The sequence below is a fragment of the Megalobrama amblycephala genome, linkage group LG18 (genome assembly GCF_018812025.1).
Source record: "Megalobrama amblycephala isolate DHTTF-2021 linkage group LG18, ASM1881202v1, whole genome shotgun sequence".
Taxonomy (NCBI): domain Eukaryota; kingdom Metazoa; phylum Chordata; class Actinopteri; order Cypriniformes; family Xenocyprididae; genus Megalobrama; species Megalobrama amblycephala.
Genome location: NC_063061.1, coordinates 23,768,376 through 23,782,485, shown reverse-complemented (window position 1 = coordinate 23,782,485; position 14,110 = coordinate 23,768,376). Strand labels below are relative to the sequence as shown.

General features: G+C 37.3%; 1 protein-coding gene across 5 annotated transcripts in view; it reads right to left on the bottom strand.

Moving 5' to 3' along the window:
- Positions 1–8,926: 8,926 nt before the first annotated feature.
- The window catches only part of fgf10a (fibroblast growth factor 10a), a 44,577-nt gene continuing 39,393 nt past the window's right edge, over positions 8,927–14,110 (bottom strand). For all 5 annotated transcript variants that reach the window (XM_048166714.1, XM_048166715.1, XM_048166716.1 and 2 more), the window contains 2 exons: positions 11,316–11,419; positions 8,927–9,861 (listed from right to left, as the gene is read on the bottom strand). In XM_048166714.1, the coding sequence (XP_048022671.1) occupies positions 9,667–9,861; positions 11,316–11,419 (299 nt within the window). In that variant the 3' untranslated portion in view covers positions 8,927–9,666. The remainder of the gene's footprint in view (positions 9,862–11,315; positions 11,420–14,110) is intronic.

Sequence of the window (14,110 nt, the reverse complement as noted above, 5' to 3'; positions counted from 1 at the left end):
ACACTTCGCCAGTACTTGGAAAAAGCAGCTTGTTGTGTTAAAAAACAGCTAAAGGCACACTACTGAAAAATGCAGTTAAGTAGAATCAACCTTTTTTTTTTTTAGTCCCCAGAACTGGGATTAACCTATTGATTCTTTTTTTATTGACCTTGAAAAAAAGGGAAAAAATAAAGTATAACACTAAATTCAATAAAAATGTTTTGGGCACTCCTTATAGCAATTATCTAGAATTGTGATGGCTGAAATTGGGGACAAAGGGCCAGAGGATGTTTATTGCTTGCATATGTGGGAAGCATGTGTTTTACATTTTCTGAAGAGGCTTTTAAAATGTGTACTTTCTGGATAATTTTACCACTAACGTGTCTCAGGACAAGAGGCTGAAGAAGCCTGACACATGTTGTATTTTTTTTGGATGTGCAGCTGGTTGTGTGATTGCTTTGTTAGTTATAAAATGTCACGCCGAAGTCGGCAGAAAAAAAAATACCATAATATTATATTAAAAGCATCACATACTTATGTAATGTACAACCATTCCTCAAAACAGAGCTCAGACTTTATGTATACATATGTTACAGAATGTGAAATTTGTGTATAGTCATATGAAATCGCAAGGCAGCACCTGCTGTTTTATTTTTCGTCTTTGAAATTTATATTTTTATATATATATAAGAGAGACTGATCTGCACTATTTAAATCTTATTTTGAATGGGATATGAATGCTTTTCTGAGCGCATGTTTGATCTTCCCACACATCAGGCATAGATGAAAAATTCACATAGTGTTCCAGCGGCATTAATGGACTTCATCATTTCTCAGCCCTTAAAAGATGTTGCCAAATACTAGCAAAAACCACTTTTTTCATTTTTCTTCACAGTTTTCATAATTTCAATAGGTTCAGCCTCAACTGTTGGACATTCAACATATGGTGCAGATTTTTAGGCGTTTGGCAGTCACGCCACCTAAAATGAAAATGAAATATTAACCCTGTACTTGCCATGCTTTATCCGAGCTGCAATTCCAAGGAAATCAAGTGAAACGCCCAGTTTGGAGGGCCTGCTTTATTTTTCAGTGAACGCATCAGAGAGTATGCCAGACACAATCATTAAAATGATATTTCATTTTGCAGGATTGGGATATTGCGCTGTCACACTATACGGGACTGTACGAGTCCAACTGATATTGTTGAACTATCACACATTAACCCGCTAAATTGACTGTGACATTTCGAAACCATGATTATTAGCATTTGGTGTGTAGTCTGAGGGAGGTCAGGTCTTATTCATACAGCTCTGGAAAGACTCCAGGGTTAAGTTCAAATTACATGAAGCTCTGTTCAATATCCGCCTCAGTAGGCAGACTGATAGAACATCAGGATTTGCGAATAAAAGTCACGGTGACAGAAGTTTTATTGTAACAGTATAACCGGGGTTCCGTTTGTCCTGTGAAACACGAGCTTAAACACACTTTATCACTGAAATTCCCCATAAAAAGTATTGGTGATGTCTCAGATTTTGCGGTCTAAAGACAATATGCTTGCCCCCAAATACCAAAGATGAGTGACTGATCCAACAAAAGTAAGGAATTCATATTCTTTTCCATTCTTTTTTCATCACTTGTGGTATTCCTAACAACTCCAAATATCCTCTATCCCCTAAAAATGTTCATTTTGCACACCACAAACTTTCTTTCAACATCCACTCTTGTTGATTCCTTTGAAATCCTTCCACTAACGGCATGAATAGTCGATCATAGGGGAGGACAGGTGTTAAAACGCTCCAAAAGTCGTCAGTCTCTCATTTTATAAAAACAACAAATACAAAAAGTCTTCCACACAGTAAGAAGTAAGGTAAGACATGTGTCCTTTTGAGAGGAACCAGACTTGTTTTTTCTGTCCAATAAGCAGGTGATAAAGGGGAAGTTTCATGTCAAGGCCAGATGTCCAGCGCTAGCGTTAGGTAATGACGCAATGCGGCCTTGAAGACGAGAGCTCCCAGACCTCTCACCGCTGAGAGTCCTCCAAAGCTTGCAGGCAGAATCCCTGAGGTTTCTCATCACAGACACACACACCATGTGTGACAACACGCCAGCCCACCCAGATATTACCCACAGGAAAACAAAATAATGCATGCGGATGGAATGCTGTGGACGGGGCGCTGAAAAAAGTTTGGATACGGCAAATAGCTACGCAACCTAAAGGTATCAAGTTCCTTTTTCAGCAAAACCCAATCAAACCGAGCAAATTGCAAGGAAAATGTGTTATATCTTCACTTTCCTTGGACAAACTAAAAAAAAAAGAAAGCGTTTGTGTCAAAACTCCACAGATATGTTTGTGTTCCTTCTGTCTGTTCGGTTAAACACTTCTTGACATGTTTGATCCAATTGCATGTTTTTTTGGATGCCTTCAGATTGTGAAGGTGGGCTCAGGGTTTCTACGAATTCTCTCACCTCACACATTTAATGCATTATTTCTCATGATCCTGACATAATTTCATCCAGCGGGTGAAGAACTTGCCATAATTATCAAAATCATACAGACAGCCAAACTATTCCCATACAGTTTCTGTAATTCAGTTCATCTGCATCAGTGAGGCCGTTTACTGTGAAGGCCTTGATTTGGTAACTTTGTCAAGACTGACACAAATGCTTCATTTGGTAAAGTATTCTCTATCCTAGTGTATAGGGGTTTAATTGCTAATCAGTGAGGCAAAGACATAGCCTAAATGATGTTAGCTAAGTGCATGATCTATATTGTACATTTCTGCAATATTGACAGGGGTGCACATAAGATTTTTGGTCTGGTTCTCAAGGGAGCACCTGGAGATATTGCTTGGTACTCACACTTATCCTAAAAGCTGTCCTCATCACTTTCTTCCTGACTGCTCTCCTCACTATCTTCTTTTCTCTCGAACATGGTAGATGATGATAATGATTTTTTTTTTTTTTTTTTTAATTTACTAACATTAAAGGGTTAGTTCACCCAAAAATGAAAATTATGTCATTAATGACTCACCCTCATGTCGTTCCAAACCCGTAAGACCTCCGTTCATCTTCGGAACACAGTTTAAGATATTTTAGATTTAGTCCGAGAGGTTTCTGTCCCTCCATTGAAAATGCATGTCCAGAAAGGTAATAAAAACATCATCAAAGTAGTTCATGTGACACTTTTACGCCATTGTTTTTGGCGATTAGGACATCCGCGACATGCACACCTACGCACCATTTAAAAAAATATAGCAATACCAAAATACAAACAATGTAGAATAGCTTGAATACAGCGTGCGTCTCCCTCAGACTGTAAACGAAGCTCGGGCGCACTGGATAACATGTCAGCAGCGTCGCTGCGGAGTCGTGAACCCGGATTGACAACAGACTCAGAAGAGAAGACAATGCTGAATAAAGTCATAGTTTTTGTTATTTTTGGACCAAAATGTATTTTCGATGCTTCAAAAACTTCTAACTAACCCACTGATGTCACATGGACTACTTTGATGATGTTTTCATTACCTTTCTGGCCATGGACAGTCTACCGTACATACATTTTCAATGAAGGGACAGAAAGCACTCGGACTAAATTTAAAATAAGCAGATAAGTATCAAAGACTATAGAATAACACAAGATGTGTCACTCGTATTGTTTTGAATGGGAGAAAGTGTAACGCGCAATATGGCGGAATAAGTCCCGCCTTCTAAATAAGAGCCAATCGCAGACTGGTAAAGTCATCGCGTCACTTCAGCGGCCATTAGAATCACCGGTTTCTATAGAAACAGTCAGACGCGCGCCTCCAAAGAGATGCGCATTAGCTTGATCCAGCCTGAAAAAGTTTTTTTTTGTCATGATTTGAGCGTTTAGAAACTAAATTTATGAGCCGGTTGTTGTTAGATTTCATTGGTGATTTCAAATATGAAATTTAATCGTAAGGTTGGCGAACAGTTTTGGAGAATTTGATGTTTCCCCATTCAAAGAGATTGCATGATGCCCAGGATACCCGAGTGGCGCTTCAAAGATGGCCGCCGAGTGAAATGACTTGTCTTAAAGGGACTTTGAGAATACTTGCCAAGACAGGTATTTTGACATAATTTTGTGTGCATGTGTCCGTTAAGCGCAAATAAACGCGTCTGTCTGAAACGCGCCCCTCTCTCTCTCTCTCTCTCTCTCTCTCTCTCTCTCTCTCTGCATGTGCGCGTTTCGGGGGTGTGAGGCTGTGCGCACAGATAACAACTCGCGAGTCCTGATTTTCGCCTCATCTTCCGCTTTTAAAATCGTTTGAATGTGTTAATTGGCGAGACAAAAGGATAAATTTTCACTCTATGATGGTTAAATTTAGCAGTTAATCCGTGAATCACATGCGTGCCGAACCGTACGGGTTCGTACGGGTCACGGATTAACTGCGATCCGTCGTACACCTAATAATTAAAGAACACACTTATCATCATGATTGCTATCTTACCGAGATGGAGAAAAATCCTACTCCAATAAGTAAACGTGTCCCTGTGAACCGGTCCTCAAAAATGATGGTACTCAAAAGCGCTTCCCTTCATGTTTTCTGGAGCGTACCGCGCATGCGTACCTGCCATGAGCGTTTCCTCCGAGGAGGCAAGGGAGGCAGTGCCTCCTCAAAAAAAATAGGATGAGAAAATAATCCATATTACATATAAAACAACACAAATATTACAAATTATGACATTAAAAAGAGCACAAGTCACTCGTATTTCTTAAGGAACACTGTCCAACAGCGACACCCGCGGGTAAAGTTACATCAGGAGTCATGCCTCCCTTTGCTCTCATAGAAACCCATAGAAAACCATTAGACCCCCAGCGTGCGGTGGGTTTTGTGGGGGGTAGTTGAGAATGAATGGGGGAAAGTCACGTGAGAGGAGGCAATGTCTCCATTGCGCTATGATTGGATGTATTTGGTTATGATTGGTTTGTGCGATAAATCTCGCCTCTTGTTTACATGCGCATTCTGCACGTCAGTTTGACTGAACAAATGATGGCGTCAATGGGAAGACTAATTGAAAAGTAAGTAAACAGATCACCTAGTTAGATATCACTGCTTAATGTCACGTCAAAATCAAACTTGAAATGGACTGAAAACATGATGATTGTGGTTTTTTTTTAGTGCAATTAGCTTTTTGAAATTAAAATACATATTCGTGTCTGTGACAGACAGGTGTTTACGGAGCATGACTGATGATCCAAAATAGCCTAAGTTGACTATTAAAAAGAAAAACATCAATACACAAATAAAATATATTGTTTAAATTATTATTGCCTTTAGTTATTATTTTGGAATGAAATATAGAAATGCTTAAAACACTAACTTGATGAGACTGACTTCGTTTTGATAAATAGAACATTTCATTGTTAATGTAAAATTACAAAATAGAATTGTATTTGGTTTCTTTTTTGATGTAATGTAAAGTAATGTTCATTTAACAAGGAAGATGTGTCAAAGTTAAGAGTAATGCATGAATTTACATTGATTCATAAATAAATAAAAAATGTGCCTCCTCATTTCAGAACACCACTGCACGCCACTGGTACCTACGTATGGATCCTGAATATGGATATTACTTTGACTGTAACATAATCACACATTTTCTGTAAAGCTGCTTTAAAACGATATGTATTATGAAAAGTGTTATTCAAATAAATGTGAGTTGAATTGAATCGAAAAGCTGAAAATTCTGTTATGCAACTGTTCTTGATGTAACCCTTTGAATCAGAATGTGCTGACTAACTTTTAAGGACGACTGGTTACATAAAATCTATTTAGGAATTTTTGGTCAGCAATCCTTGAATGTCTAGTCTTTGGTCTACTGTACATACTGTAGCTGTCAATTCAAATCAGCCCAACTTTCCATAAAGACTAAACCAGAGCTGTCCGTGGTTCTGAAGAGACTGTTGATCATACAGTGGCAAAGTTTGATGATGACTCCAGATTCACGGGTCAATGAAAAGTTCTGCTCAATTCTCTGTAGGCCACAAAACTTTAGAAGGGATGAAAATGAAACACAAGATTTGTTATTGAATTTTATGCTTTAGAACAATGCAATTATACTGAAAGAAAAATATGGGGGGGAAAAAAACCTTTTTATGGGGAAATGGTCAATGTGTACTTACAACCACTGAGCCTCAACCACTATAAAACCTCATGTTTTTCAAGCCTGAAGCAGACCCTTAAAACAGATCGCAGTTGTCTTTAATCAAGCTCATTTGCTGTTCTAGAAAACAAAGTTATTGGATAAAAGGCATTAATGTGGTTGGCGGACCGAATAAACACCAACTTTATTAGCAGCATGTTTGCCAAACCCAAGTTACAACCCCACATGAACATCACACACGCTTTAGATTGGGCAAGAAAAACCCGTCTGTGAAAGATCTTGCCATCTCAATTGCACACTTTCATGTTTTCAAATCACATCTGACAAATAATGTCAGTCTTATCCCAGCGCAGATGAAAAAAGCAAGAAAAATACACCCCCGCTTTGGTTGCATTAACTTACGTTCAAATGCAGAATAAGGCTTCGTATTAATTTGTAAATTCAGTTCTCTGTTCTCCTGAAGGGTCGGAGTTGTCTGGAGTTGGCAGGCTCTCGGCCTCTCTGTTTCTCTCACTCACTCGAGCTGAATTGATAAACACACGCTTCATCTCAGCCAAAGCCAAGGCAAATGTTTGACACACCTGCTGAACAGAAATTGGAAACCTCGAGAGATCATAACAGATCCAAATCTCAGTCTGAACTGGCCTTGTGTTTAACACGTGCTGTAAGTGCAGTCTGAAAAGCCACTATATTTAGCACTTTTACTTTTTGCGTTAGCTGACATAAGGTTAGCGTGTTTCAGAGACCTGTTGATCACTAATGATAGGAGAGCACCTCTGTTACTGGAACTCCTTGGGCTTGGCTCAATGTCACCACATCTAGATCCAAAAATACGCAGCGGTGCCGCTACCCTCGGGGCTGTTAAAATCAGCCCTGTCTATTGCCGCTCTCCAAGCAACCTTTCTGGAATGAAATATTCACAGCTGCTCCTGTGGTTTGGTCAACAAGCCACAGATTCCTTTGGGGAAAGAGTGAAGTTGTGAAGCTGTGAAGGTCACAATATATATTTCAGCTAAAACCAACAAATGGGAATTCCTTCAGCGCTGCACACTGAATATGTATGATGCATCTGAATCGGTTTCTCCCTGCGAGAGCCAAATGACTCTGTGGCTCTTTCATGAGCCAACGGGGGATTACAGACTTATACAACAGGTATTTGTATTTATATTCCTTGTTTATATCTTTATTGAGGTCTTAATGGAATTTGTTTGTTGGCTTGGTAGTTATCAGGAAAATCTTTATGAGCACAAAATGAGGCCTTTTTTCACATTAATCTATACTTTGTTGATCGTTCACTATTTACAAAAATAATGGGAATGGTAAATATGTCTTTTAAGGAATAAATATTTGGAAAAAAGAAACACAGATCCAGTGGCAAATGATGAATTAATTTCAATACCAAAATTTTAAAATTAGGTAAGCTTTCACAGTCTTTTTTAGAGGCCACATAAATGACTTCAAATAGTTGGACTCATATTGAATAATACTGAACAAGCAAAAACGTGTTTACAGAAGCCTATCTTTCATTTATTTTTATAAGACAATATTGACAAAACGCATAATGTGAAGCTACACGTTGATATATGAGCAAGCAGTCAATAACCACACTGAATTTTCTCATAGCTCTAAAACCAACCGAGTCACTCGTTCAAGTCAAGCGGACTACATCGGTTACGTTCCTGGTTATGTTCCCGATTCATTAAAAAGAACCAACTCATTCGAATGACTCAATCTGGAAACAAACTGCATGCGCCGCTGTTTCAAATTTACTAAAAAAAGAACGGAATATCGACTAAATGGTCTCGCGCTATACTGTAAATTCATCTGCAGTGCCGCTGAATAACTAGTACGAAGTACCGTACTAAAAAATAAAGTATGTTAACAAAAAGAATGTCATATGATTTAAAAAAATGAAACCAGTTTCCAGTTCCAAGCCTTAGCCTTGAATCTATTTTGATGTAATTGTACATGAAAAGATGTTTACGAACCACCCAAAAGAGGTTCTAAACAAATACATCAATACTCTGACTTCAAATAATAGGAACTGCCTGGGGAAAGTCCATGAGTCAACGTCACCGTTCCAACGTGAACGCAGAAACGCAAGAGGGGATGAAAAAAGGTGAGATTTAAAAGCAACTTCTCAGTTTTAACTTGCTAATTGCTGGAACTGCTCCGAAGGTTTGAGAGGGAGAGAAAGCGTTAGGCCTTCGGTAGAGATAATCAGAATCAGCCCATAAACTACTGCCAATATTTACATACACACCACATGCCCTTCACATTGACTCTTTTGAAGTGCTGGCTAGTAAAGCACAGTTTGATGACTGAAAGTTGTACTTAAAGTTGAAAATGAGGCAAAAGGGCATTGAGGGTGGATATTGATTTATAAGTGGTTTGCGATAACAGCTGAAATATATAAACAAGTATGAATGTTTTCAATTCAAACTGTTTGGGCACAAGTGAACTTGGCTTTAAAAGAAACTCAAAGTCCCTTCCATGACTGATACTTGGACAATATTTGTGGCAGTGTATGTTTTTTGAATTCTCCAATGCTTTTGGAGATGAGCTCATAATTATAACTGGGATTTTTTGTTTGTTTTTTGGAAACAATGAGGTGTGGTTTCAATTATGGGACTAAGAAAATCACTAAGGCCAATAGTTTTTAAAGGTGAAAAAAAAAATGTATCAACCATATCAGCCCTTCTCTTAAAAAAAAAAAAATGCAGCAAATTCATTTTGTTTTACAGATGTATTTGTCATCTGAGAAGTGAATAAAAGAAGAAAATGAGCTTTTCTAAGCATTATGAATGCAACATCTGCTAGGTAAAGAGAAATATATTTATTTATTCATGTGTAACCGATAGAATAGCTTTTTAAAAGAGGAGCATAAATGATAAAAAAATGTCCATTCCATTATTTTTTTGTCTTTGTTTTTCTTTAAATATTACATAAAATAAATAATTTATTCCAAAGCTGTCAGGTAAAGAATGGAGATATCAAATACAGTGGCTTTTGCATGTTAATAATATTAGAGTTCTTTACGCTATGGTGCTAGCTTGACTAAATTCAGATGGTAGGATGCGGGGTCTCCGTCTCGGCCTCTCAGTCTTGCACCTTGAGCAAGTGCTTCCAGTAAGTGTTTGCATAACTTTCAGTCCACTGAGTCACAGAGTTTGAGAGTCTGTTAGAGTGTTTCGTATGAGTTAGTACAGCATAAATAACTGCATCCAAAGGTCACACACACAAATACACACAAGCAATACACTCTGTGAAAGGTCTCTTCAGTTCATTCTGGGAGGTTGCAAATGTTCGATTCCTCTCCGTCGGTTTTGGTCCAACCTTTCCTTCGCTAGAAAAGGGTTTGGCATAAAAAATGTCCCATATTTTCCCTGGTGCCAATAACTTAAAGAAAAAAAATGTGATAACAGTCTGACTCAGTGAAAAGGAGTTCTCTTAGTTCCTTTACATAGTGCCTTCTTCTCCAAACGGTTCCCTTTTATACTGTCGAAAAAGTCCAAGTCTTTCCTCAGTGCAGTTAAATGTTCCCTTTAGTGGGGGTTGTAGCTACACGATAGGAATGGGGAGAAAGTGTGTGGCTGTGTTTTTTCTCCGGGTCTTTTTGGCTCTCATCGGCTTCCCGTTGGCGCTCAAGCCCACGAACATGGGCTTCATCTTGTTCCTCCACTCTGCCGAGGCGTACGTGTTGTACCTGTTCTCCTCTATCCGCTCTATCAGCTTGCAGTCAATGCCGAAATCCCTCTGAAAGAAGAAGATGTGTATGAGTTCTAGATATTGTCTTTATTTATATTGTTTGATTTATTTAAAATCTGAATGGAATTATATATATATATATATAATCCTTATATATTATGATCAAGAATGTTAAGATAAACTGTCACCATTTTGACCTTCGCTCATCTTAACATCATCATCAATATTTATCAATATTCAAAGGCAATCTTTTGTTTCGAATCAGTGGTTCAGAGCGTGTATCAAACTGCCAAAGTCATGTCAACTATTGAAATTTCGAAACACTTATGACTTAACGAAGCCTCGCTTACTGAAATCACGTGATTTCGGCGATCCGAACCAGTGATTTGAAACAAAAGATTCGTAAAGCTTCATGAAGCAGTGTTTTGAAATCGCCAATCACTAGATATTGTTGAATAAAGTCGTTATTTTGGCGCACAAAAAGTATTCTCGTCCCTTCATAACATTAAGGTTGAAGCACTGTAGTCACAATATGTCTTTAGTAGCTTTCTGTCAATGCAGGCCTCACTGAGCCATCAGATTTTATCACAAATATCTTAATTTGTGTTCTGAAGATGAACAAAGGTCATCTTCAAAGGAGTAAAAAATGACTGAATTTTCATTTTTGGGTGATTTTCATTTTTATATATAATACTTTTTTTTTTTTTTAAACTAATTGTATTATTTGTTTCAGAATGAAACCAATTTCACCTTTATTCATGGTTGCATCATCATTCCACATTTTATTCTTTTTCAGATCATAAATAGAATAAACGGTAGCACGCATCACTGTATTGATTGATATTTCTGCAGCGAGGACAACAGACCTAAGGCGTAGGCGATTACATTTTAGGACTTTCCCCTTCCTCTCAGTTGATTTCACTTTTGGGAAAACTATGGCACTATTTTTGCCTGTTTCAGGTAACATTTGCCATTGACGAGAGCGGAAGAATGAAAGGTGATGGGGCTGGAGAGAACTCAGAACAAAGAAGGAGCAGGGGATTGTATGGCTGGATTGTGAATGGAGGAGAACGCATGCATGGAGCAGTATTGGAGGAGAGACTAAAGTGTAAGGAAGAGGGCCTTCTCAGCTTACTTTTTCAAAGATAACAGAACTCTTTTGCTCAAGCCGACTTTTGCTGGGGGATTATTTACAGGCAATGGAGTGGAACTGTCCTTTAAAACAACCCCGGGCTTTTTAAGTGCCTCAAGACATGAGAAATAGAGCAGGCTCTCTGACATCAAAGCCTCTGAGAGGGACCCGAGGGCTGACGGATCTTTCTGGAAGCTTGTAAAGAGCTGAATTTCTATAAATAGTTTAGAAATTCTGAATGTTGTTTAAAAATTCCCGATAAGAAGGACGACTTCGGTTTGGACGGGATCGTGAGACGTTATCATTATTTGTTAGAGAGTCCAGTCATTAACCATAATTAAAAGAGAAATGAAGAGAAAATGATGCTCACCGCCCCGTAGACCACCCCTTTCTTGTTAATTGCAAGGTAGTAATTGCTTTGAATCCCCTTGATGGCAACGATGCCCACATCCACAGACTTGATTTCGAGTGTACCTACAAAACAAAGGTAAACATATCATTTACATAATGTCCACATAAAAGCACTGCAGTTTTTAGAGTTTTGAAATTATGCGAATACTTATTTTGCATTAAACAAGGTGCACCGCTGGTATCATATGAAACATGTAATTGCATAATAACATAGAAAGGCACATTTGTGCTTTGATAGAACAGGTAAGAAATATCAACCTGTAAATAGATAAAGGCATTACAAAAATGACCTCCCCGAACCTAACCCCAGTGCTAGAATCAGACATTCTCCATCTTCCCAGGCAAAAAGGAGTACTTATCTTCAAAAGTACTCATTTATAAGCTGAAAAGTCATATTTTGCTGTCTTTGTTGTTATTGTTTTCAGAGCTGAAAGGCATACTGGCAAAGGTTTGCAGCCATTAGTGATTCAAGTTGTGGTAACCATTACGGCTTTTCTTTTTAAAAGGCAATTATGTAAACCCATAAAGCCATCACGCTTTAGATGGGATTAGTCCCAGACTAAAGCATGTCCTAGTAGCAAACAGGGCTATATGATCCTATGTTGTTTGTGTATGGGGTTAAAAGAGCTTTTGCCTGTAGCTTCTGGCCTTTGACGAACACGAGCAGTTCAGTTTACCTCGCTGCTTACAGAGTGAGCTCAGGGCTTTTATCTGCAACTATTCAACAAGACATCAAAACCATAAAACCAAGCCTCAAAAGCAAGTAAATAAGTAATAAGCATAAAACCAGAGAATAAATATATTTATTCTAGTAATGTAAAACATTATGATAACAAGTATACAGTAATAACGTATTTACAAATCATTTGCAAACTATTAGTTTATAGTTAATGCACAGTTTATATATTGCAGTCTCTATTGTTAATATATTAATGGGCTATATACAAATAGTGAGTTCTTCATTCATTGTCAGTGTAATTAACAAAATTATTATTGTTTACTTAGCTCATATATAAAGAGTTAGATAATGCTTTGTTAACAACTTATTAACCATAAATAGTTCTCACTTTAGATTAGGTCATGGAAAATCAGAAAATGTCATTAAGTACATAAAATCCAACCTTTATTGGACGTTATTTGCTTTAGTATTAAGTGTTCCTTAAAATGTTTACAAATAACACTGGTTTAGTCTTTCCTGGGCCCACTGACCTTTAATAGACCCCCTAAAGCATGTGGTGGGTTTGGTGGGGGGTAATTAAGAATGAATGGAGGAAAGTCATGTGACAGGAGGCAATGCCTCCATCGCACTATGATTGAATGTGATTGGTCATGATTGGCTATGATTGGTTCACACGATAAATCTCACCTCTTGTTTTTGTGCTTTCGCGAATCAGTCTATATAATAAAAAAGTAAGTAAACAGCTCAGCCACTTAGATATCACCCACTTTATTTCATGTCAAAATCAAATTTGAAATGGCCTGATGACTGAGGGTATTTTAGTGAGCAATTGGCTTGGTGAAATTAAAGGTTCATTTTTGTGTCCGTGACAGTTTTTACCGAGCATGACTGATGACAGTTGAAAAGAACAGCTGAATATCAGTTCATATTGTTTAAATTGTTACTGCCTTTAGTTATTATTTTGGAATAAATGTAAAAATTACTTATGATTTATACTTGGTTTAAATAGAACATTAATTGCATTGTTAATGTAAAAATACAAAATAGAATTGTATTTGATTTAATTTTTTCTCTTTTTTTCCCCCCTTTTTTTGATGTAATGTTTAACCAGGAAAATGTGACAACATTAAGTGTAACTGGGACATGAATTTACATTTGATTTATTAAAAAACATTTAAAAAAACTGAGGACTTTGCCTCCTTATTTCAGAACATAAAAATAACTAAAAACAGAAACAGTAATATACAAAAATTGAAACAGTAATATACCATAAAAACAATGCATTCTGGGTAATATTTGTCATTTTAAGAAAAGAGGCCTAAACACTACTTTCTCGAAAATGACAAATAACATTACCCAGAATGCATTGTAATATACATAATTCATTGTAATATACAGAAGTAATACACAGTAAAAACAATGCATTCTGGGTAAATTTGTCATTTTCGAGAAAGTAGCCTATAGGTTACTTTCTGGAAAATGACAAATAATATTACCCAGAATGCATTGTTTTTACCGTATATTACCGTTTCAATAGAAAATGGTATTTTACTGTGTAAATTTGATTAGTTTTTTTTACAGTTATTTTGTAACTGAGTGTGCATGCCACTGATATATAGCTTTAATTTATTTTTATTGTATTTTGCTTAGCTTTTGATCTAATATTTATATTTTATTTCAGCTTTATTTCAGTTAACAAGACAATTGTTAATAGTTTTAATTTAGGTTTTATTTAACAATAACAACACTGACCTAAACCTGCAAAAAACGGTGGTTGGTTGCTTTATATGTCAGTCAGATGGCCTAGTACAGCAAAAAGTCAATATATTGCATATCTACTTTCTTAGATGGTGTGTAAATGCCTAACATTGACATCAGAGTTTTGTGACGCAGAAGGATTGAATCCACACCTGTGGATCAGGGACACAAGCGCTGCTACAACAGGAGGATTAAGTGGATCTGAAGGCAGTTCTTCCACATGGGCTCAGGTTGCAGTCACCAAGAGAAGATGTAAGGAGACCTCATCTCCCATCAGCTCTCCTCCCTCGCCTCAGGTTCATGAACAAGAGCCACAG